General features: G+C 39.1%; 1 protein-coding gene and 1 long non-coding RNA gene across 3 annotated transcripts in view; one reads left to right on the top strand and one right to left on the bottom strand.

The window, feature by feature from the left end:
• The window catches only part of LOC138755534 (uncharacterized), a 32,636-nt gene extending 30,147 nt beyond the window's left edge, over nt 1-2,489 (bottom strand). Inside the window, exon 1 of the long non-coding RNA XR_011352377.1 lies at nt 2,007-2,489. This is a non-coding gene — a long non-coding RNA (uncharacterized lncRNA). The remainder of the gene's footprint in view (nt 1-2,006) is intronic.
• usp14 (ubiquitin specific peptidase 14 (tRNA-guanine transglycosylase)) overlaps nt 2,218-24,220 on the top strand; it is a 68,464-nt gene continuing 46,461 nt past the window's right edge. Inside the window, exons 1-4 of one of the 2 annotated variants that reach the window (XM_069921685.1) lie at nt 2,218-2,357; nt 12,447-12,592; nt 15,897-15,929; nt 22,954-23,058. In XM_069921685.1, the coding sequence (XP_069777786.1) occupies nt 2,342-2,357; nt 12,447-12,592; nt 15,897-15,929; nt 22,954-23,058 (300 nt within the window). In that variant the 5' untranslated portion in view covers nt 2,218-2,341. Of the gene's footprint in view, nt 2,358-12,446; nt 12,593-15,896; nt 15,930-17,430; nt 17,518-22,953; nt 23,059-24,220 lie in introns of those variants that run through there. The other variant, XM_069921686.1, reaches the window with a different exon arrangement.

Genomic DNA, 24,220 nt, shown 5'->3' with positions numbered 1-24,220 from the left:
CAGAAATTATGTCACATACCATGTGACATGAGAGATTTGTAAGAAATATATATTCAAAATGAGAGGCAAAGAGGTCAGTTTAAGGCAGTGGTTCTCAACCTTTTTCTTTCCATTCACAAACCACTTTAACTCACATAAACCCTGTGCCATCGATGCTCTGTGATTAGTAAGGGATTGCTTAAGGTGGTTTGTAAGTGGGAAGGGAAGGTTGAGAATCGCTGCTCTAGACCCAATTGTTAATGAAATATTTTGCTTCAGAAAAATTGTCATCGGTCCATTTCCTTTGGAGTTATGAAACTGTGCACATAATGAGTCAATTAGGGACAATTTCAACAGTGGTTTTCAAACTTTTTCTTTCCACCAACATTTCACCTTAAGCAATCCCTTACTAGTCAAAGAGCACCTATAGCATAAGGAATACTTAAAGTGGTATGTGAGTGGAAAGAAAAGGTTGAGAACCACTGGTTTAAGGGAACTTGCCATCCTGGACACGATTGAAAGCAGCAATATTTCCTGCAATGGCGGGAAAATCCTGCCGATATTACTCCTGAAAAGGTGTAAACACAAAATAAGTGGCTTTGAAATCCATAAGCCCACTTCTGAGTGCCTCTTTAAGAGAAAGAAGGCAGTTTCATCATTTGGAACACAGACTTCAAGGTCTTCATTCAAGAGAAGAAAACACCCGTGCGAAGAAAATCTCTCTGAAAGACAAATCATCAAAATAACTGTGAGTTAAAGAGGCCTGAAGATATAATGTTTAAAAGTGCTTTATAATTATTTCTGAACTGAAAATGTAAGACGTTCAAGCAAGACCAAAATGATGAAGTTTTTAAAAGGATGTTTCAGAGTTTGGGACTTTAACACTAACAAACACACACTTGCATATAGTGGGGGTTTAAATTAGAGATAAGTAAGAAATGATTTTATAGAAACTGTTACTTTGAATTAACCATAACTTGGTGAAGTTTTGCCATTGTTGCTGCTTTGTTAGTGCTAACAAAGTCTCTTTAGTCCCTAACAAAAGTGAGAGGGTTGTTAGTTTGTAACACGGTAAAGAGATACAGGAGTATCAGAGCCAGTAACACCAGGCCGAGGAGCCGCTTCTTCCCCCCCCCCCCACCCACCCCCGCTCCCTCCCCCCGGGCAGTTTAAATGGTGAACAACCAGAGGAACTGCTCACACTAGAATCTGAGACTCTCTTATTCACAAAACAATATTTATTTATTTCTTTGTATATGTGAATACTTGTTTTGCATATATATTGCTTGCCACATGTATTGTTTGCCTGTATCGGTTGGCACAGTGGGCATAGTGGTTAGTGCAATGCCTTTACAGTGCCAGCAATTAAGACTGGGGTTCAAATCCTGTGCTGTCTGTAAAGAGTTTGTATGCTCTCCCTGGTCTGCGTGGGTTTTTCATTGGGGCTCCAGTGTCCTCCCACCATTTGTAACATACCAGGGGTGTGGGTTAATTGGGTGGCACGAACCTGTGGGCTGAAATGGCCTGTTACTGTGCTGTATGTCTAAATAAATGTTTAAAAGAAATTTAACGTCTGGTTGTGTGTCTGTCCAGAGAATGCTGGTGGAGTCAGATGACAATAAACCTGACTTGACTCCAAGTGTGGTCTCACCAGAGTTTTATAGAATTGCAACAATGCTTTCCAGCTCTTGAAGTGACTGATGAAGTCCAGCACACAATATGCTTTCTGAACCTAACCCTAACCCTATCAACTGGCTTGACAATTTTGAGGGAGCTATGAAACTGGGCTCCAAGATCCTGATGTTCCTCCACACTGCTAAGATTCACCCAATTAACCAAGTACAAAGTAAATCCCCACACTTTTCCACTTTGAACTTTAGGAGCCACTTTGCCACCCAACTTTGTCGCCTGTTTGGCGCACAGAACTTTCCTGTCATAAATGGCCAGGGTCTGTCCGCCTTACACTGACAAAAGTTAAACAAGATCATGCATATTACATTCTAAATGTCGTATTACGTGACCTTTACCTTGGCATGTAATACACATCTGAAAGAGGGTCAGCTTCTGGGGAGTAAGAATGGCCAACCCATTGTGTGTGGCTTTGTCCGTCTGTCTCATAGCCCAGCCAGTCAGTCGCTCGCATCCGAATCCCCATCCCGAGTCGAGAGCAAACCTTGAACCAAAGGGCAGGTCCTCCAGCAGCAGGCACCCGATCTCGGGAACGGAACGCCGATACAATCGATCGCGGCCAGGCTGGGCAGTGGCTGGAGGAGTGGTGCGCAGGTGCAGTAGAGGCAAGGTTTGAATGAGGCCGAGCTTGGGCAAATTAGCTCGCTGATCTCCAGAGCAAGTCCAAGGCATTATGCCCATCTATACAGGTAGGCCCGGAGCCCGCGTTCAGTCTCCGATTGTCCCCTTTCTCAAAAATGGGTGGGAAGCGCGCCCGAGGCCCGAGGCCTACTCGGTGTTACCGCGCTGACAGGCCCTGTGCTCGGAGGCAGTGACCGAGGCGAGCAGGTGGATGGAGGTGGAGGATTATACTCAACGCATTTTATTATTCACGCGTTTTCTGTTTTACTTCCCCCCCCGTAGTTTATTCGTGGCGATTGTTGAGGCGAATGTCTCGCCTTAATTTAACTTCCAACGTGTTTGTCCTTTGGAGAAGACCTGCCACACTGATTGTCCTGGCGTTTGGAGTACTGCCCTCTTCTTTTTCAGAAAATCAAGCTCTTTTTGGACTCTTCCACATTTGCGTGTCAGATAAAAACGAGCATTAATAGTTCCAGTGAATTTATTTTAAATTTCACAGGGGAGTGCTTCCTCAGTCAAGTCACTGAAACACATGACTATGCAATGTGGAACTCAGATTTTATGCGCTTTGAATAAAAGAAGCTGTTGAACAGCATTGTCCTGGTTAAACGGACATTGAAAGCCACAAATTGCAATTCAAAGAATAATACCTAAATATTGCAGTATTTCCTGGGATCACGTAGATTAATTTTGTCCAAAGTAGATTGAGATCAAGAGAAAAGTTGCTTTTAAATGTAAAATGCCTGGAACCACGTAGATTAATTTTGTCCAAAGTAGATTGAGATCAAGAGAAAAGTTGCTTTTAAATGTAAAATGGCTGGAAGGGGTTAAGTATTAATGTCTTTCTTCATAGCCTAAACAAAGCTTTGTGATTGTTGCAGCCATGAAGGTATGCTACACAGCCATTGATGTTTTAAACTAATGGCCAGTTAAAGTAAATATACTGTTTTGAAGAGGAGCAGACTAATTTACTGCTCTTTTCTCATCCAGAAATTGAAGGAAGTGATAAAGCATTGGGACAGGAAGAAGTGGCACTGCTTTAGCACTCCAGAAGGAACATTGATGTGCACAATTTGACAACTTGTGGCTAATAAGAAAAGTTGAAGTGTTCAGTCATAGTGAACTGATATTAGGGATAGTTATTCAATTATATTAAGTGATTTGAGGGTCTAAGTTCATCTATGACAGATTATGATAGGCTTTATAGGAGATAAATTGTGGCAGGTTTTTTTAAAGTGTAGGTCACACAAACACTTCAAACAGATCTCATTTAAAATGCCAGAGCTCTGCTCAAGGCAGACAGTCCAGGCTCCGGTTGCCTTTGCACAAACTTTGAAGAATGCCTAGAAGGACTTCACAAGTCGGTGTTAATTGGACATGCTGTGGAGTTATGGATTATTGTTTTGGAAAGCAACAGATGAACGAACTCTGAAGATTAGGTCAGGAGCTGCAGTCTCTCTGAGTGCAGTTGGCTGTTCGAAGAGGGTCATGTGGTTTTCTCTGAGTGAGAGAGAGAATTCAATTTTAGAGTTCAGCAGCAGCTGGGACTGGAACATGATAAGCTGGCAAGCTTGTGGAAAACCCCCATTTTGAAGACAGGTTGTGAGTTCAAACTCCCTTGTGGTCGATACAAGAGGAGAGGACTGGCTGCATAATGTTTCACTTGAAATAAGGGAAACAAAAAGGAACTCTGTGGTGACCTGAAAAAAAGAGGTTATCATCTGGAAAACCCTGATGGGGTAGGTTTCTTTGGCAAGACACTGAAGTGGCTGCTCTAAAGGAATCAGTTGTGGATGCCCAAGAAGCAACAAATCTCTCTCTGCAAACTGACAAGAACCTTCCTGAGCGGTAGCCATTTACTTTTCAAGCACCAAAACCTGGTGAAATTCATAACTGTTAAATTCTGTGCACAGTATAAGAATTACCTGCAATCGGTGAACTTGGAGGAAGGAATGAGAATTGAGATTGGAATGTGAACCAAAGAACTTTTCTGAACTTACACACACATTATATACACGTGCGCTTAGAATTAGAAGGGGGTTAAGTTAATAGTAATAAGTTAAAGTTTGATCCTGTTTTCATGTTGAAAGAAAATTAAAAGCCACTTTCGTTTAACCATTTGTCTTGGTCAAGTTCTATTGCTGCTGTGTTTTGCGGTCTTCTGGGCTCATAACACATCTAGTTGATTATCGTAATGTTGACAGCAATACAAAGGATACTAAGCAAAGCAATACCTTTTCTGTTTTTGAAGCCAGCCCTGGTAACTACAGTTTATGAATGATTCCCTCAATAACAATTAAAATGTTCATTCGAGATACGGTTGAGCAAATTAATCTCATTAACCAAACAAAAATGGCAACCAGGTTGTTGCAGAAGGAGTATAACCTTGTGAAATTCCAATATATTGTATTGAGATACAATAATCCAAAAATTGTTTTGGTGATAATGGCACCACTTTATATTTCTATGGCACAACAATAGTAAAACTTAGAAGAGTATACATTATTTTGGACTCAAACATCTTGAACATGAAACACTGAAATAATAGGGCAAAAGTGCTGCATGAGCAATGAAGCAGCAGCAGGTCAAGATCTTGAAAACTCTAGGACTTATAAACAGAAGAAAAAAAGACTAAACCATCTGGCCCCTTAATTCAACATGATCATGGGTTATCTGCATATCTAATTCCCTACCCTGATCATTCAAAAATTTGTAATCTTCCTCTTCAAATATCCTCAATGATCTAGCTTTCAGGATAGAAAATGCTAGAAGTTGCTATGTACCTGTTTTAAGACCCCCACTGTTGTGGTCATTATAAATGAATTAAATTATCAATGACAAATCATTAAATGAAAAGGCAAAATTATACTTCTATATTTGCAGTGGTATATAGCACAGCAGCTCCAATATGACTGTGGCATTAATTTAGTGACTTATGTTCAGTTGTGATTAGTACAACCCTCTACACATTTTTGAAGATGCAGAATGGGGAACACAAAGACCTCCACGAACATAGTTGAAAGAGATGAGAAAGAGGCATCTTAGTGTCCTTAGATGTCTGGATCAGCAGTCAGCAAAGCAAAGGTAAAGTTTTATTGCCGGACATTTGGTTGGCTGTGACATGAAGTAGCTGCTTCGGTCACTTGGTCCTGCATAATCAGTATTCTTTTACTCTCCTTTTCTTTCAAACTTTCAAGTGTGTCGGATTTCATGTTTATATTTTTTTATTTATGTTAAAATGGATACAAGGATCACCAGGGCTGGAAAAAACTGAAAGAAGCAAGAAACAGCGGCTAGCCCACCTTCCAAGAACTTCTCCGAAGCACTTGCCCAGATTTAACAGATAATCACTGAAATGTTTAATGCTCTAAATGCCAAGCTCATGATACTGGAAGATAAATTTGAGCAAGTTTGCTGTTATGTTGAAAGACAAGATAAGCGTCAGTCTTCTGTAGAATCTACTTTGAATGATTTGAGTGACTGGGATTGGCACTTGGAAGACGTTACCTCAGCATTAATGTGAAGTTAACGGCAAAAGTCATCAACTCGGAAAGTCAAAGTAGACTTCAAAATCTTCATATCTTGGGCTTAACTGAAGACACTGAACTGGGAAAATTACTTAACAGTATTCAGAAAGGAGATGTTTCCTTCTCCACTGGAGATTGATAGACCGCATCGGTCACTGCTGGCAAAACCCAGTTGTGGGTGTTTGGTTGTCATTCGGCTGCACCAGTATCAAACAAAGGAACTTTTGATCTGTGAAATTCGTCGGCAGGGAAAACTTCTGTTTTGTGGCCAGCAATTGAGAATTATTGAAGATTACTGTTTAGAAGTCATGAGCCAGTGGGCCATTTACATAGAACTTATATACTCTCAGGAATAAGCCTTCCTTGTTATATCCAGTACGTCTTTGTATCATGCTTTCCAGCAGGTTCAAGAAGTAGTTTAATACAGTGGATGAGGCTCGAAACTACCAAGCTAGTTTCCACTCTGCACCCTGAGTGACATTTCTTTGTTAATCAAGTGACTCCAACTTATGATTGAACTTTATTACTTTACAGGTTTACTTATTGGTCCTATAGGGAAAGCATTGATGGCTTTATATTATTTGATTTAACATAGTGTCTGAGGAGACTGTTACATTCTGATTGTATTTACATTTTTAAAAAAAATTTGTGACTGTTCCTTATTTTTTTTTATTATTAAGTAGGATAAATAGATTTTTTCTTTAATTTTTTTTCTAGATCGTTAGTGGTAAATAATTAACAGGTTTGTCCTTTTAATATACTGTTCAGAATTTTATGAGGTCTTCAAATTGTTTTTCTGTTGTGCACTGTCAAATAGTCTAAATGTGTCTTCCCTATCAGTTTGAAATATTTAACTTGGGGAATGTTTACAAACATTTTTCAGGAGGTTTTTCAGACTTTATCAATAATCCTTGAATTAAACTTGGAGCCTGGTCCTTTAGTTACTCTTTTTGGTACTGCTGGAGAGAATGTCAAGACTTTAACACCAACTAAACATCAAATGATATCCTTTACTTCGCTTGTGGCAAGACGTACAATACTACTTAGGTGGAGGGACACTGCTTCGCCTACTCATGCGCAATGGGTGTATGAAATTGTCTCTTGCTTTAATCTGGAAAAAAAATCTGATGCTCTGTAACTGATATGAATATGAATTTTCAAAATATGTGGGACCATTTATGAAATTTCCATAATTTTTAAGAACATACAACAATTTTGATGATAATTTTGTTATTTTTTTCACACTTTCATTTTCTGAAGCAGAGTATTAATCTTTTTGCCATACAACTCTGGTTTAGGAAGAGGGGATAGATGTATATTAAAAATTTCATATTATTCTTTAATTCAGTGTGTAGAAGTGTTTAATGATTATGGTTACTGATTATAATAGTGTTGTATAAAGTGGTGTGTTTTTTTTGTACTTATGTCTTCCATATACACTATATGTTTAATGTTTTATTACAAAATCAATAAAAAGATTGAAAAAGAATAAGTAGTATAAATAGATTTTTTTCTTTAATTTTTTTCTAGATCATTAGTGAAAAATAATTAACAAGTTTGTCCTTTTATATAACAATTACAGCAAGGAAACAGGCCAATTTGGTCCTTCTCATCTGCACTGATCCAAGTACCCTCCTCTATTCCCACTTTCCAGCACTCTGTCCATATCCCTCCATCCCCCTCCCATCCATATACTCATCCAACTCTTTCTTAAATGACAAAATTGACCCTGCCTCCACCACCTTTCCCGGAAGCCCATTCCACACAGTTACCACTCTCTGAGTAAAGAAGTTCCCCCTCATGTTACTCCTAAACCTTTGCCCATCAACTCTCAACCTATGACCTCTTGTATCCATCTCTCCTACTCTCAATGGGAAAAGCCTTTCCATATCAATTCTATCTATCCCTCTCATTATCTTAAACACCTCTATCAAATCCCCTCTCTGCCTTCTATGTTCCAAGGAATAAAGACCTAATTTGCTCAATCTTTCCTTGTATTCCAAATGCTGAAACCCAGGCAACATTTTTGTAAATCCTCTCTGCACTTTCTATCTTGTTAATATCCTTCCTATAAATTGGTGACCAGAACTGCACACAGTACTATAAATGTGGCCTCACCAATGCCTTGTACAGTTTCATCATTACTTTCCAACTCCTATATTCTATGCACTGATTTATATACTGTTCAGAATTTTATTAGAAGTCTTCAGATTGTTTTACTGTTGTGCACTGTGATATAACCAACTTGGGGAATGTTTACAAACATTTTTCAGGAGCCAGAATATCTAATCAAATTGGAAGATTGTACAAATTCTAAAGAAATTAATTAGCATGCTTTTGGTCTATTTGGCAGCCTTTGGGGTTGCGATGGGGGAAGGGGGGTGGCTTAGGGGTTGTTTACTATTGTTTTACGTTGTTATCGTGTTTTGGCCTTTTTATGTTCAACTTTCGGATCTGTAATTTCTGTTCTAAGAGTGCCATCTGCTGGCTGAATATTGTTTGCGTATTTTGTCGAGATTTAAACTTTCATTTGTATATTGAAATTTTTGAAATAAATTTTATCACTATTAATCAATCTTTTTTATTAGTGAATTTACATGGCAAACTCTATCAATTTTCTCAAATGGAATGTAAAAGGCTTCAACCATCTAGTACAGCATTTAAAACAACTTAAAGCCACAGTTATATTCTTGCAGGGGATGCATATTCGTAGCAGTGATGTCTTGCACCTGGTGCTGAGGTGAAAGGCGCAGAATTATCATTCTTCCTTTTCAAGCTAAAATTGGGGGGGGGGGGGGTGGTTTTGGTTTTGATCCTTATTAATCAAAATATTCCCATAACTATGCACAGTGTTGTTTCAGATACTAATGACCGTTTTGTTATTGTTTCTGGGAAATTACATGACAAAATGGTGGTTTTTTGTTATGTTTATGCTCTCAATGTAGATGATGTGGGATTTTTTTGAACATCTCTTCACAATGATCACAGCCCTTCAATCTACAATGAGGCAACTGTCTGGGGTGCCCTTTAAGTCCATTACTTTTTGACTTGGCTATTGAACCATTAGTAATTGCATTTTGAGAGTGTATGGATGTCTCAGGGATATGAAGGAGGGGGAATTAAACATAAAGTTTCTTTCTATGCAGATGATCTCTTTTGATCCTGGTTGCCTCCCTATCCCCCATGATGTTATTACTCTTAGAATTTAGTCAATTTTCAGGGTATAAATTTCAGGTTATCCACATAAAAATGAACTTTTTCCTTTTAAATTCTCCTACGTCAGTGTATGTTATTTTTCCTTTTACGATTGTTAAAAACAAATTTATGTATCCTGGTACGACAATTACAAAAAATCATAAACATCTTTTGAAGGAAAACTATCTGTCTTTGTTAAAGCAAGTAAAGCAATCCTTAACTCAATGGTCACCTTTGTCTATATCTTTAGTTTGCTGTATTAATTCTATTAAAATGAATATTTTTCCTACATTTTTGTATCTTTTTCAATCTGTACCAATTTTTGTTCCTAAATCATTTTTTGATTCGGTTGTATATGGAAGGGTAGATACCCTCGTCTAAACAAAGTTTTCTTATGAAAACCTAAGAGGGATGGTGTTATGGCTTTACTCAACTTTAGATTCTATTGCTGGGTGATGTCTTTTGTTTTGGTCAAGTTTTCATAATTATACTGACTGTCCATTATGGGTGTCTATGAAGCTGAATTCTCCCCCCACAAATTTCTCTAATTTATCACTTCTTGACTCTTCACTTCCATTTCTTTCAATTAAGTTAATAGATAATCTCATTGTAAAGCATTCTGTGAGAATCTGGACACAGATTAGAAAATATTTTACATTTCATAATTTTTCTTTCAAGTTCTATTCTACCATATCGGCTTTTTCAACTTTCTTTTTATGCTATTGTTTTTCAGCAATGGTGCACAGCTGGTATTCATTGTTTGAAATATCTTTTCATTGATGGCTGTGCTGCATTATTTAATCAGCTTTCTGAGAATTTAAATTGCCTAACTCTAGCATATGTACTATGATGAGTGTGGAAGGAACACACACTCTCTCAAAAGACTGCTTTATTGCACTGGCAGCTCTGCTTATATGGGCCTCTGGTGTTGACATCAGGGTCCCACGACATTAGAGTGCTGGCCTTGGATTGGCTGGCATTCCTGCTAGAGTTCCCTGAATTCCCGTCATGCGGAGGTCACCTTGGATGATGGCTTGTGTCACCCCCCCCCCCCCACCAGTTCCACGCGGTTGCTGTATTCATCGGCCAGTTTGCGTCTCCATACACAGGTCGCTACCTGACTCATTTTTTCAAGTTGGCATTTTCCTCATTCTCAAATTTCTGATTTCCCTAAAGTGTCTGAAGCAAATTTTGTTGATGAGGTTCTTTAGTTTTCAGCCCTTTCATAAAGGTTTAATATCTATCATTTAAAACAGGCCTCATACTTAAAATTAAAAATGCCTGGGAATGGCACCTAAATTTGACTATCAGATGAGGATTGGGATGTTATTTTTAAGATTGTTAATAGCTCTTCGCTATGTGCCTATCATTGTTTATTGCAATTCAAAGTGGTACATAGAGCGCACATGTCTAAGTCTAAATTGTTTCGCTTTTATCCTAATATAAGTTCTTGTTGTGATAGGTGCAAGAAAGGAGAAGTTTCCTTAATTCATATGGTCTGGACTTGCCCTAGTCTGGAAAAATACTGGAGAGAGATCTTCCCACCCCTATCTTTAATTCTTAATATAAAATTTGCACTGAATCCTTAGGTTGCTCTCTTTGGTCAACAGGAAAGGATGGTGTTGTTTTATCTTCAGTTAATAGTCATACTCTTTCCTTTGGTTCTCTTTTGGTGAGACGTGATTTTGTTTAAATGGAAGAATGCTGTCCTGCTCACTCATGGTCAATGATTGGGGGATGCTGTGTCTTGGAATATGGAAAAGATTCAATATTCAGTTAATAATTCAGGTATAAGATTTTAGATGTTGTGGTGGTCATTCATGACTCACTTTCCTACTTCATAATTTTTCAACATAATTCGACTGTCTGACCTATATCTTTTCTTTAATTCCTTTTTTTCTTTCCCTTTGCTTTTATTTCAATGCTAAGTCATACAAGGGTTTAAGGGATTTTTAAAATTTTCTTTTTCTCTTTCTTTTTTCTCTCTTTTGTTTGAAAATAATATACTACCCAGACTATGACTTATGGATACGTTTTTCAATTTATATACTTGATGCACCAATTGTTTAATAGCCATATATAATGGATTTTCATTGTATTTTTAAATTTGTATTGTTTAAAATAACTTTAAACAAAATAAAGTTTTATCGTCAACAGGCCATTTTGGACCATGAGCCTGTACTGCCCAATTTATACTTAATTAACCCACGCCCCCAGTACGTTTTGAATGGTGGGAGGAAACCGGAGCCACTGGGGAAAACCCATACAGACACGGGGAGAACATAAAAACTCCTTACAGACTGCATGGGATTCGAACTCAGGCCCCAATCGCTGGCACTGTAAGAAATTGTGCTAATTGCTACATCAACTGTGCCGCCCACAGTTGTACAATAGTCAAGCTGCATCTTCTGTGCCATGTCAGCAATGTAAAGTTACAAGGCACAAATTAAATTTTTCTAAGATTCAAGAGGTCCATTACATTCTAATTTAGCAATAGGATTGATATACAGGTATGACCAAACATCAAAAAATACACCTAAGCATTGAAGCAAGAAAAATGAGACAGCACCTTGTATCACCCACATCTCTATCCATTTCCTTCTTCACGTAAACATCCATTGCTTGATTAAGTGGTATTTTATTTTTGTATCAGATATTCCAATGAGGTCAATCAGAACCATAAGAGCAGCAGAGAGGATCTCGAGGGTCTCCTTTCCCCTTGTCAATGTGATTTACTGGATTGTTGTCTAAAGAGGGTTCACAAAATCACTTGCAGCTCATTCCAGCTACTCCCATTTGGAAAGAAATCAGAGCCAAAACCACCAGGCAGAGAAACAGCAGCCTCTTCCCACAGGCAGTGACACAGGCTGAACCACGGATTAATTGCTCATATAAACTCTCTGTGACTTGTCTGTATGTCTGTGTGTTTCATTAAGTTGTATAATCAGATAATAAATAAACTTGAATTAACAGCCAGATTAGCCAACTCATGATCAATTTGTTGCTTCATTGCTCAGGGTTGTGCAGAAATCTTCTTTTGGTCATTTGTTTTGTTGTCATAATATTTCTGTGTCTCACATCAAATATGGTAGACACTTTGGTAAGTTTTGCTAAAGATAATTCTCAGCCAAAGTATGGAAACAACTGGAATTATGTTTCTCAAAAATTAGCAGAAGCAAACACATTTCTCTTAAACTGGTGGTGAAGCAGTATTTATAATTGGTAATGAATAAGTTTTTCTGGAACTTGATGTCAAATAAGGACATAAAGCAGTTCTCTATTATCTAAAAGTATTTTGTGTCATAATTACATTTGTGCACCGATGGAGCATCTCAGACAAAATATAAAAAAATGTGCATGTAATACTGCATTAACTTGAAAATAATGTTGCAAAAATTGCTATTCGATAAATGAAAAACTCTTTCTGATTCCTAGTAAATGTTAAATGGGGGAAGGAGAAGTTTGATGGATTGGAGTTGAACACTGATGATCCACCCGTGGTTTTTAAGGCTCAATTATTTGCACTGACTGGAGTTCAGCCAGAAAGACAGAAGGTTATGATTAAAGGAGGCACACTAAAGGTAATTTTTTTTAAACTAATATTTTCGATGTTGTTTCATCCTTTATGGGTGTGGCAGGTTATTTTGTGGGTGAATCATTATCTATAATCTTTGTTTCCTTCCGTCTTGGGCCCTTTGAAACTCAAAAAACTGGTGAAGACAGCAGTTTCCAAGAGTATCAAAGATTACCTAGAGATGATTTCTTGTCCTCCTTGTCAGTATTTGTTTTCTTTGCTTGTTTTGTCATTATTCATGCTCCAAAGCTAGAGCTTAGTTGATAAGACTGTTGAAGACTTGTGTATGTGTGCATCTTTGAAATTTTTTTTCCCCCCATATCATAAAAAAATTAAATATCACATATTGCTTGCTAGTTCATTTTATTTTGTCTGATCTAAAGTCTAGCACAAGGTCTCTATTGGTTTCATCTCCATTTTAGCTCTGTCACTGGTAGCAATATGTAAAATTCCACGTTGTTGATCCAAAGCATCATGCAGTAATTTTTACCTTGGTTTAGACAAATGAATCTGATTGCTGAAGTGCTCACCAATCTATCTGTAGAAAAATGAAGCCTATCACACTCATAAATGTACTTGTTTATAAGATAAACAATATGCACAATTTAAATCAAAAATTAAAGAATGAAAAGTTTTTAAGTTCAGAGCAATGGTTTAGGGATATTACTCTTGGGCCATGTTAATCTGCTAGCAACTGTCATCTGTTTGATTTCTATGTAAGTTTGACCAACTGCAGAAGTCACAAGTGACAGAGAGTACAGTAAATCCCTGTTATCCGAAATTCAAGCAACTGGCAAAAAAAAAATCTCAGAAAATAAATAGGTTTAAAACAAAATGGAAGTTTAAAATTGTTGCCCCCTAGCAATGAGTTTGCCAGTCATGCAACGTGCAATCTCAAGTAGCAAGGAAAGGCTGTGGATCTTGTCTTCGTGGACTTAAATTTTTTAAAAATTTAGACATACAGCAAACAGGCTATTTCAGCCCATGAGTCTGTGCTGCCCAATTTTCATCCCTCTAACCTACACCCCCTGTACGTTTTTAATGGTGGGCAAAAGCCGGAGCCCCCTAGAAAAAACCCATGCAGACACGGGGAGAATGTACAAACTCCTTACAGACAGCGCGGGATTCGAACCCTAGTCCGGTTCAGATCGCTGGCACTGTGAAGACGTTGTGCTAACAGTTAACCGCTAAAGGCCAACCTTGCTGCCCTTTAGTAAGGCCTTTGACAAGGTGTCACATCGGAAGTTACTCAGGAAAGTTCAGTCACTAGGTATTCATGGTGAAGCATTGCTTCTCAGACTGGAGCCTGTGACTAGCGGTGTACCTCCGGGATTAGCGATGGGACCATTGTTGTTTGTTATCTATACCAATGATCTGGATGATAATGTGGTAAATTGGATCTGCAAGTTTGCAGATGACACTAAAATTGGAGGCACTATGGACAGCAAAGAAGGGTTTTGAAGATTACGGAGGGATGTGGACCAGCTGGAAAATGGGATGAAAAATGGAAGATGGAATTTAGTTCAGACAAGTATGAAGTTTTGCCTTATGGAAGGACAAATAAAGAAAGTGAGTACATGGTGATTGGTCGGGCATTGAGGAGTGCAGTAGAACAGAGGGACCTGGGAATACAGAAAAGTGGTGTCACAAGTGAATAGGGTTGTAAAGAGAGCTTTTGGCACATTGGTATTCATAAATCAAAAATTGAGTATAGGAGTTGGGATGTTACGTTAAAGTTGTATAAGACATTGGTGAGGAGAAATTTTGAGTATTGTATGTAGTTTTGGTAACCTAATTACTGGAAAGATAACAAAAAGATAGAAAGAGTAGAGAGAAGATTTACTGGGATGCTGCTTTGACTTCAGGAACTGAATTACAGAAAGGTTAAACAGGTTAGGACTTTATTCCTTCGTTCAAAATAAGGAAAGATTTGATAGAGGTGGAGATCAATCACTATTCATATCCTGTATATCTGGTTACTGTGATTCTGGGGGATTCTTTATGCTGGCGTACTCCAGTGGTCATGTTCTGTTACTTTGCATCCTCGATGTATATAGTTAATAAACTAAGTATGAAGTTAATCCATTTGCTTTATCTAAACATGCAACAAGAGGTATTTAAAATTATGAGGGGGGTAAACTGAGTAAATGGAGATAGGCTTTTTCCACTGAGGGTAGGTGAGATACAAACTAGAGAGCATGGGTTAAGAGTGAAAGGGGAAAAGTTTAGGGTGAACTTCTTCATACAGAGCAGTGGGAATGTGGAAAGAGCTGCCAGCTGATGTGAATGAGGTCTCAATTTTAACATTCAAGAAGAATTTGGACAGGTACATGGATGGGAGAGGTATGGGAGGGCTATGGACTGGGTGCAGGTCAGTGGAACTAGGCAAAAAAAAAGATTTAGCACATTCTAGAAGGGCCAAATTTCTGTGCTGTAGTGTTCTATGGTTCGAAGGCAAATCCACTGTTTATTTTGAGAGGATGAGAATATAAAAGCAAGGATATAATGCTGAGGCTTTACAAGGCATTGGTCAGACCACATTTGAAGTATTGTGAGCAGTTTTAGACCCCATGTCTAAGAAATAATGTGCCAGTGTGGGAGAGGATGTTTACGAGAATGATCCCAGGGTTAACATACAAGGAGTGTTTGACTCTGGATTTGTACTTGCTGGAGTTTTAAATGATGAAGTGGGCCTTATTGAAATCAACCGAATATTGAAAGGGGTGTATGGACTGGACATGCTGATGTTCCCAGTCGTGGGAGAGATTAGGACCAAAGGGCACAGCCTCAGAATAAAAGGATGCCCTTTAAACAGGGATGACACATTTCTTCAGCTAGAGGGTGGTGAATCTGCAGAATTCGTTGCCACAGATGGCGATGGAGGCCAAGTTGTTGCCTTTATTTTTGTTGATTAAGGTTATGGTGAGATGGCAGGAGAATGGGATTGAGAGGAAAGTACGTTACCTTTTATTCGATAGGAGGAACAGACTTGATGGGCCTAATGTCCTAAATTTGCTTCTATGTCTTATAGATGCATCCCAAACTGAGGGTCAGTGAGTTGGTTACTACAAAATAAGTGCCCTTTGATGGTTTCCTGGCTTAACAAAAGGAAACTATTTTTGGAAGCAGAGATTTTCTACAGTGATTGATTTTCCTTCCAGGTTATTCTGATTTTCTACTTTCATGGTCTTTTGAGATAGAAAATTCATCAAAATTCCTTGCTTTGTTGGAAACATGTCCTGTTGGTCAACCTGTTTTAAATTTGCTTAATAATTTTTCTCCACATTTTTAATCCTTTTTTTATTTTTTAGGACGATGAATGGGGCAGCTTCAAGATAAAGAGTGTAAGTAAGATGAGAAATCATTATATTCAATATTTTTTATATTAAATAATTTTGCAACAGTGAAATGTCACCATTAGGCAACTAAGTAGAGCCCAGTTTGAAATTCAGTAAATCCATTTAGATTGAAACAACCAGCTGAATTTAAAAAAAAATGCTGCTATTCTGGGCATTTATCTGCCTTTCCTACTTGAACATAGTGGTGATGAGCAATATTTTATAAACGTTGGAAATTTCAGAAATTTAACTTTGCAAAGGTGAACAATGATCTATGTAATCATGGAAGGTTGGAACAGTAAGAAGAGCTGTTGGCTTGCAGCTCCAGTGACATAATTTCAATTGATACTGACTAAATAGAATTTGTTTGTTCTCTGTTACTATGTGACTTTCTCCAGGGTGCTTTGATTTCCCACATGTAGGTTTGTAAGCTTTTTGGCTTTTTGGCTATTGCTTCTAGTAGCCAGATGGTAGAATTCAAGGGGAGTTCATGAGAGTATGGTGGGGTGGAAGCTTACAGGAAAAATTAGTGTGGAATTACATTGTGCAATGAATTGGCATGGACTTGGTAGACCAGAATGGTAACCTCCTGTGCCATCAGGCAAAATAAAATTTCTTGGAGCTGAAGGTATAAATTGTTTTGAAAATAAACATTGCAGGATACTTCTGTGTATTCTGTAAATAGTACCCCCTCCATAATTTACCCCCTCCATAAATTTACCCCCTCCATAAATCTTCGTCCGCGAAGCCAAGCCAAAGATACACTGCAACTTCATTATGCTTATTACGCCACTGATTTATCCCAGTTTACAAACAATGGAGTTGACTATCTTTATTCTGTTGACACAAAATTACGTTGTTCAACTCCCAAAGCACAGAAATTGACCCATTTGGCCCTTCTAGAATGTGCTAAATTTTTTTTTTGCCTAGTTCCAAACTGCAAAGAGGCGACTGATTGGAACTGTCCCACTTCATAATGGTCTGGAGGGTGACAGTTCAGCCCGATTTCATACGATACTGCAAGTCAGGTGATGCACGTTCCGACTGGCAGGGGTGCAACTGGTTCTCTGACTCTGGCCCTGACGCAGAACATGGGCTATAGTGGGGACGGAGAGTGTCAATGGAAACCATGTCAGCTTTTCCATTCCTGTCAATCACAAAAAGTATTTGGGTGATGTTGTTAAGACTTGAAAAGAACCATTATATACAAACTGATCAAGGGTGGACCTTTGACAGACAATCACCAAATATCCTTGAACATGACGAGGTAAACATCAAAGGAGCCTGTTTCCAAAAATTGCCTTCTCAAAGTCTGTTCCAACTAGCCTGCACCATCTGCTCAACATCTTTTATGGTTGCCATCGCCTAGGGGTCATCTAGTAATTCGGCAATATGAATCTCCCTCGAGTTGAGTATGCCGAAGAAGAGCAGCCTTAAGCATGTCGTATGGGAGATTACCATCCTGATCCACTAAAATATTCTCCACTTCACAGGCGCCACAAGTAAACCGTATTTCATCTTCTGACGTCACAGTGAGGGCAGAGAAGCAGGCCTCAAGGATCATGAACCACACTGGGGCATTATTAATAAAAAGGTGGGGGAGATCTCCAGTTTAACCTCCTCGAGCTCCTGTAAGGGGTTTAGCTTCATCACTCTCCATTTTAAAGTAGAAGGTACTGTGAACTCATTGTTTACAAACAATTCAGAAATACACTCATTTGTTTCTTTCCGCATACAATGGAGTTGACTTTATTTATTTCAGAAACAAAATTGCATTCTTCAACTCCACCAACACCACCCAGCCAAACCCCTCTGACCTTCTCATTGGCTGACCGCCACACGGGTGATCCTGATGGTCTCACTCTCTTGCGTCTAAGAGCCATCACCCGTATGCTGATGCTTCCTCCAGCTCTGTCTCTCTCCTTTTTCCTGTCTCCTTTCGTACAAGCATGATAAATTCTTATCTCGTCTCTTATCATATTCAGACCTCTTGGTCTGAATTCTGAGACTTTGTGAGACTTCCTGCTTCTGACTCATTCTCTTATTCTTTGAAAAAGGACTCAGGCCTGAAACTTTGCTCTATATCTTTGCTTTTTTGGATGCTGAAAAGACTGGCTGAGTTCCTCCTGCATTTTGATGTTTTTTTTTACTACAGTCATAGTGTCTGCAGTTTTACATGTTTCACTGAATTGAATTTGAGGTCAGGCTGGGGTGATCATTCTCTCTGTGACTCCCTTGTCCACTCCTCCCTTCCTACCAATCATTCCCTTGGCTCCTTCCCCTGGATGTGCTTCTCTTGTGTCCGCACGTCCTCCCTCACAACCATTCAGGGGCTGAAATGGTTCTTCCAATTCACTTGTGAATCTGCAGGATCTATGCATTGGGTGCTCCCGTTATGGTCTCCTCAACATCGGAGAGACTGTATGCAGACTGAGAAATGCTTTGTTTAGCACTTCACCTCTGTCTGGCAAGGATCTTCCAATGGCAACCCATTTCCATTTCCCACCCCATTCCCATACTAACTTGTCTGTCCATTGTCTCATACACAGCCAGGTTGCGACCACCTGCAAATTGGAGGAACAATACCTTGTATTCCATCTGGGCACCCTCCAACAGATTAATGTCGACCTCCAGTTTCCGTCAGCCACCCCCCCCCCCCCCACCCCACGTTCCTGGTCTCTCTCAATTTCTCCTATTCCTAGTTGCTCTTCTTCCTCTTTGCCCTTTGTTTCCTTTTCCCTGAGGCTTTTTAATCAGGTGCCTGTCTCCTTTTTATTCATATCTTTACCATTTTTTCTTCCTATGGATGCTGTGAGACCTGCTGAGTTCCTCCAGCATCCATCAATAAGAGAAAGAGAAGCAAGAGTCCCTTCAGAGTGTCCATCAATATGCCTTCTGTTCATTCAATCAGTGAACCCAAGCTCCTCATTCCGAAACTCTGAAGCAATAAGGAAACTGGTAACTTCCAAAATCAATTTGGGAACCTTTTTTTACACTTGACATCCTCAAGATTCATGATTTGGATACCTGGTCAGTCTGGTGTGAGCCCTTTGGCTTCTGAGCTGCTCGTTGGTGTGCTGTCGTGGTTATCTTACCTGTGGGGGTCCTCTTCCAAACTCCTCTTCTTTGGCAGGGTTTAGGGGGTGTTTTACATCAGTCTGCTAATTCTCCGAACCCACAATCCTCATGGCAATTGCCATCTTTGGCACAGACTACCATGGTTTTACCCATGTTTTTTTTTAAAAATACACCACTAGCCCCTTCATTAGGGCCATCTACAATCCTCATGGGGCCGTCAGCATAAATGGGCAATAGGATCCCACGAAGGAGGCCAGTGTCTGCTCGCAGGTCTGCAGCAGCATTGTCATTACAGAAACTGCAGCAGTGCCGCCTTTTTTCCTCAGTACCTTCCGAGCTGGTGTGGAGTGTCTGCCATTATGTTCTTGCTCATCTCTCTGGAATTGGAATTGAAACTGCAATCCAACTAACAACCAACCAAGGCATTTACGGATATCTTCAATATCTCACTCTAGCAGGGTGTGGTACCCAGCTGTTTGAATCAGGGATCAATCATACTGGTGCCAAGAAGTAACCTGCCTTAACCAGTAGCACTTCCATCAACAGTGATGAAGTGTTTTGAAAGGTTGGTGATGAAGCATATTAGCTCCTGACTAAGTGATGACATGGATCCATTCCAGTTCACCTATCGTAGAAACAGGTCTGTGGCGAATGCTATCTCATTGGCTCTACACAAAACCCTGGAACATCTGGAAAGCAAAGATGCATATATCAGAATGCTCTTTATCAACAACAGTTCGGCATTTAACTGCATTATTCCTTCAAAACTGATAAGCAAACTCCAAGTCCTCGGAATTAATACCCCACTGTGTAATTGGATCATGTATTTCCACACCTCTAGACCACAAACAGTGAAGATTGATAACAACTTCTCCTCCACAATCTCCATCAGTACCTGACCACCACAGGGCTGTGTTCTTAGCCCCCTGCTATATTCACTTTACACCTATGACTGTGTGGCTCGGTATGACAATAACACCATCTACAAATTTGTAGGCGATACCATGGTAGTGGCTTGTCTAAAGGAAGGGGATGAGTCAGCATACAGGATGGAGATTGAAAACTTGGCTGAATGGTACATCAACAACAACCTTGCACTCAATGTCACCTAAACTATGGAGCTGATTATTGACTTCAGGAAAGGAAAGGCAGAAGTATACAATTCAGTGGTCATTGGGGGATCAGAGTGGAGAGGATGAGCAGATTTAGGTTTTTGGGAGTCACTATCTTGGAGGATCTTGCCTGGACCCATTATATCAATGGCATCGTGAAGAAAGCATATCAGCGCCTCTAATTCCTTAGCAGTTTGCGGAGGTTTGGTATGACACCAGAAACCCTGGCATATTTCCACTGAGGTGGAAAGTGTGCTGACTGGCTGCATAACGGTCTGGTATTGGAACACCAATGTCCCTGAGCGCAAAGCCCTCCAAAACGTAGTGGATACAGCCCAGGACATCACAGGCCAAACCCTCCCCTCTATTGAGTACCTCTGCAGGGAATGCTGCTGTCGGAGGGGATCAGCAATCATCAAAGACCCACACCACCCAGCACATGCTCTGTTCTTGCTGCTACCATTAGGAAAGAGATATAGGTGCCACAAGACTCACACCATCAAGTTCAGGAATAGCTGCTACCCCTCCATCATCAGACTTCTCAATGACAAACTCATAGACTCATTTAAGGATTCTTACTTGTGCCCTCATCGATTTTCTTTTGTTCTCTCAGTATTGCAGTTTGTTTACATTCGTTATCTGTTTATAGTTCTTTTATTAGTTTACATGTTTACGCTGTGTATGGTTTATTTTTAGCACTACCAATTAGTGGTAATTCTGTTATGCCCAGAGGAAAAAGGAATCTCTGGGTTGTGTCTGATGTCATGTACAATAAATCTGAACGAAATGTGGTCTTTTTCCACCAACCTTCCTATTGTAGCCTTTCTCTTTTAAACGTTGTTGTGGCAAGTGCTCTGAATCTTCCTGTCCTGGTCCTAATGAGCTTCAAACTCTTTGTATTTTGTACTGTATTTTTGATATTTAGATATATCCATTCACCATTTTGCTATGTTCACTTTTAATAGTTCTGGGTCTGAAATCTTGATCTTTTTTTTTCGAAATTTATTTATAGTATCTCCATACATTCATTTCAAATTGACTTAGTATAATATTACATAATAGATAATAAATAATTTTCAAATTTTCACCCCCCCCCCACCTCCCCTAACCCCTTAGGAAACCACCTTGTGGTGGTTAATTCCCAAAAACCCAAATGGGTGTGGTATAAACCACAAGTGGCATATGACTTCGGGAGCAGAAGTACCACCCCCTCCCCCCCCCCCCCCCCCCCAGGCAGACAAAATACACGTATAAACCGAAAAATCATCATTTCTTATATCCATAAAACCCCGGTCCGTCAATTTAACCAATCTTATTCATAAACTCTTTTTTTTTGAAAATCCAAACTTGATATTAAATTTTGCACCCTTTCCACCCTCCCAACACTGAGTTAAACATTGTTTACAATCAATAAAAGTTTCTTTTTAAATTTTTTTTTCAAGTCTTCCTGAATTTCATCCACTGAGTTAAAACACCTCTGAACATCCCAGTTCAACACCGAATCTTCCATTCTTCTCAGTCTCAAGTTGAATTTGTAGCTTACTTTCAAAAAAAGTTTTTTTTTCAAATCTTTTAAAATTTTCTTGAACATAATTCCTTCGGTCTTGATCTTCTAAAGCATCAATGTTATTCATAAGTTCTTTCTTCTGTGTTTCCCAATTTAATACCAAATTTTCCACTTTGTCAATCTTCTCAATGTTAAGTTGAAATTATTGTTTATTTTCAAGAAAAACTTATTCAAAATTTTTAACTCTTCTTGGACATTGCTCCTTCGACTTTAATTTTATAAATCATCAATCTTGTTCATAGTTTCTTTCTACTGAATTTCCAAATTTAATAATAAAGTTTCCGTTTTTTCCAATTTTCTCAATATTAAACTGATCTTATTGTTTAGTTTAAAAAAAACCTTTTCAAAACTATTAAAATCTGTTTGCAATGTATACATACTCACAGATAATAAATTCACTCTTCCAATATTCCATCCAAAAAAAATCACTAATAAACCTTATTGCAAGTCAAGGAGTTCCATATATATGTTTATCTTCAGAAAATATTTCAAATATTTCAAATCAACATTCGTCGCCATCTTTCAAAAAGGAGTCCGAAATCAACTTTAATAAGTTCTGTTCTTGAGAAAATTCCAGCACCAACTCCAGCTCTGTCTGGGCAAATAGGTCAAATTTCTTCCAAAGTCAAAGAATGTAATTTTGTTCTGTATTTATAGATAATAAATTCATCCTTCCTATATTCCATCCAAAAAAAATCACTAATAAACTTTAATGTTATCTGGATTTTTAAAACTCACGGGCAACCAATGCCAATTACTGCAATTTATCTTCATAAAACATTTCAAATCAATATTCATCACCATCTTTCAGAGGGATGTCCAAGGCCAGCTTATCCGACAGTCCAATTAATGAGCTCCGTTCTTAAGAAAATTCCAGCCTTGACTCCGTGGTTCTGTCTGGGCAAGTAGGCCGAGTTTCTTCCAAAGTCGGAGAGTGTAGTTTTGTTCTATATTTGAACTCCATTTTCCTTAATCTTTGTTGCCATTTTAAACTAAAAACAATTGATAAACAAAACAAAGAATTTTAACAGAAAAGAAATATTCTTAAAACGGGCATTTATATAACTGCCTGGGGGAGACCAGGAATGCACGTCCGCTCCCTACGCCATCTTGCCACGCCCCCCTGAAATCTTGATCTTTACTCATGTTTATTTTTAAAAAAAATAATGCTACTCACAAAAAGCCAGTGACATTATGGGAAATATGAAGTATTTGGCATGTGTCATGTGAGAAGTGTTGAATAACTATAAACTTGTATAAATAATAATTACAGGGAATGACGTTGTTGATGATGGGATCAGTAGAGGCATTGCCTGAAGAACCACTTGTACGTCCAACCTTTATGGAAGATATGACAGAAGAACAACTAGCTTCAGCTGTAAGTACTTATTAAAAAATAACTGACATGGGTATTGTAAGTGGTTTCAGATACAGTACAACTCTGATTATCTGAAATCGGATTCTCTGAAATTCTCATTTATCCAAACTTTTTTTTGGAGCCGAACTGACCTCACAGGATAGAAAAAAAAAATTCACTCGACATGAAATTAGAACGACGTTTGTCCGTGTTTCAGGTAACTTCCTCCCCTGCCTCTTTCCATTTCTTCTTTATCTTCCCCTATTGAGTTTTCTCTCCAACTCTCCCTCTCAAACTGCCCGCCACTGTCTCTCAGCTGCAAACAGTCAGAAGAATCTCTTGTCCCGGCGTCAAGGAGGAGCAGGACCAAACAGAAGCGGGGAGCTCGGGCTCAGTGGCGTCCCTTTTCCTCCTTCCCTCCCTCCCTCTTTTCCCCTTTCCCTCCCTCCTCCCTTTCCTCACCCCTTCTTCCCTCCCTCTTCCCTTCCTTCCCTCTCTCCCCCTCCTCAGCACAATGGAGCTCCCGACTCTGAACTCTCCCCTCGGCCTACTATTGAGTGCATTAGGCTTAGGAGAGGATTCAAAGTCGGGACTCAGGAGGTAGGAGCTCCAGTGAACGGGGAGGCAGAAGCCTGCCAACTCACCAGTGAGTTCCACTGGATCACGGCAGCGGTTGGTTGGTCTCGGTGATTGGTGGCTGCAGCATTGTTTTGGTGAAAATTAAATATTACAGAACAATTCCGATTATCCGAAATGGTCAGGTCAGGGCCCATTTTGGATAAATGTTTTTTTCCGACAACCAGTATGTTTTTTAAAACAGCCCAGTAGCAACAGCAAATCATTTGCAACAATGTTTATACAACAACAAATAGCAAACTAAGGCGTTTTAAGCATTAAAATAAAGCTTAATTCTCACCAAAAAAAATGCTAGCCACAGCCAATCACTGACACTTCCCCACCAAGGCCCTGCTCGTGCTTTTGAAATCTTGCTGGAGGGCTTGTTGAAAATTGGGGGTTTTTGTGAGGTGAAGATTGGACAGGGCCATGGGAAAATTTGCAATGGTGACAAAGATGGGAATTAAATATTCTCAACTTTTCAAGTTGTCAATTTTCATTAGTAGTGTATGTCAGCGATGGAAGAAAAATACTCCTTTTTCATTATATTTGTGAAAATAATTCACAT

This window comes from Narcine bancroftii, chromosome 2 (assembly GCF_036971445.1).
Source record: "Narcine bancroftii isolate sNarBan1 chromosome 2, sNarBan1.hap1, whole genome shotgun sequence".
NCBI classification, from domain to species: Eukaryota; Metazoa; Chordata; class Chondrichthyes; order Torpediniformes; family Narcinidae; genus Narcine; species Narcine bancroftii.
This window is presented reverse-complemented; position numbering and strand designations above follow the sequence as displayed.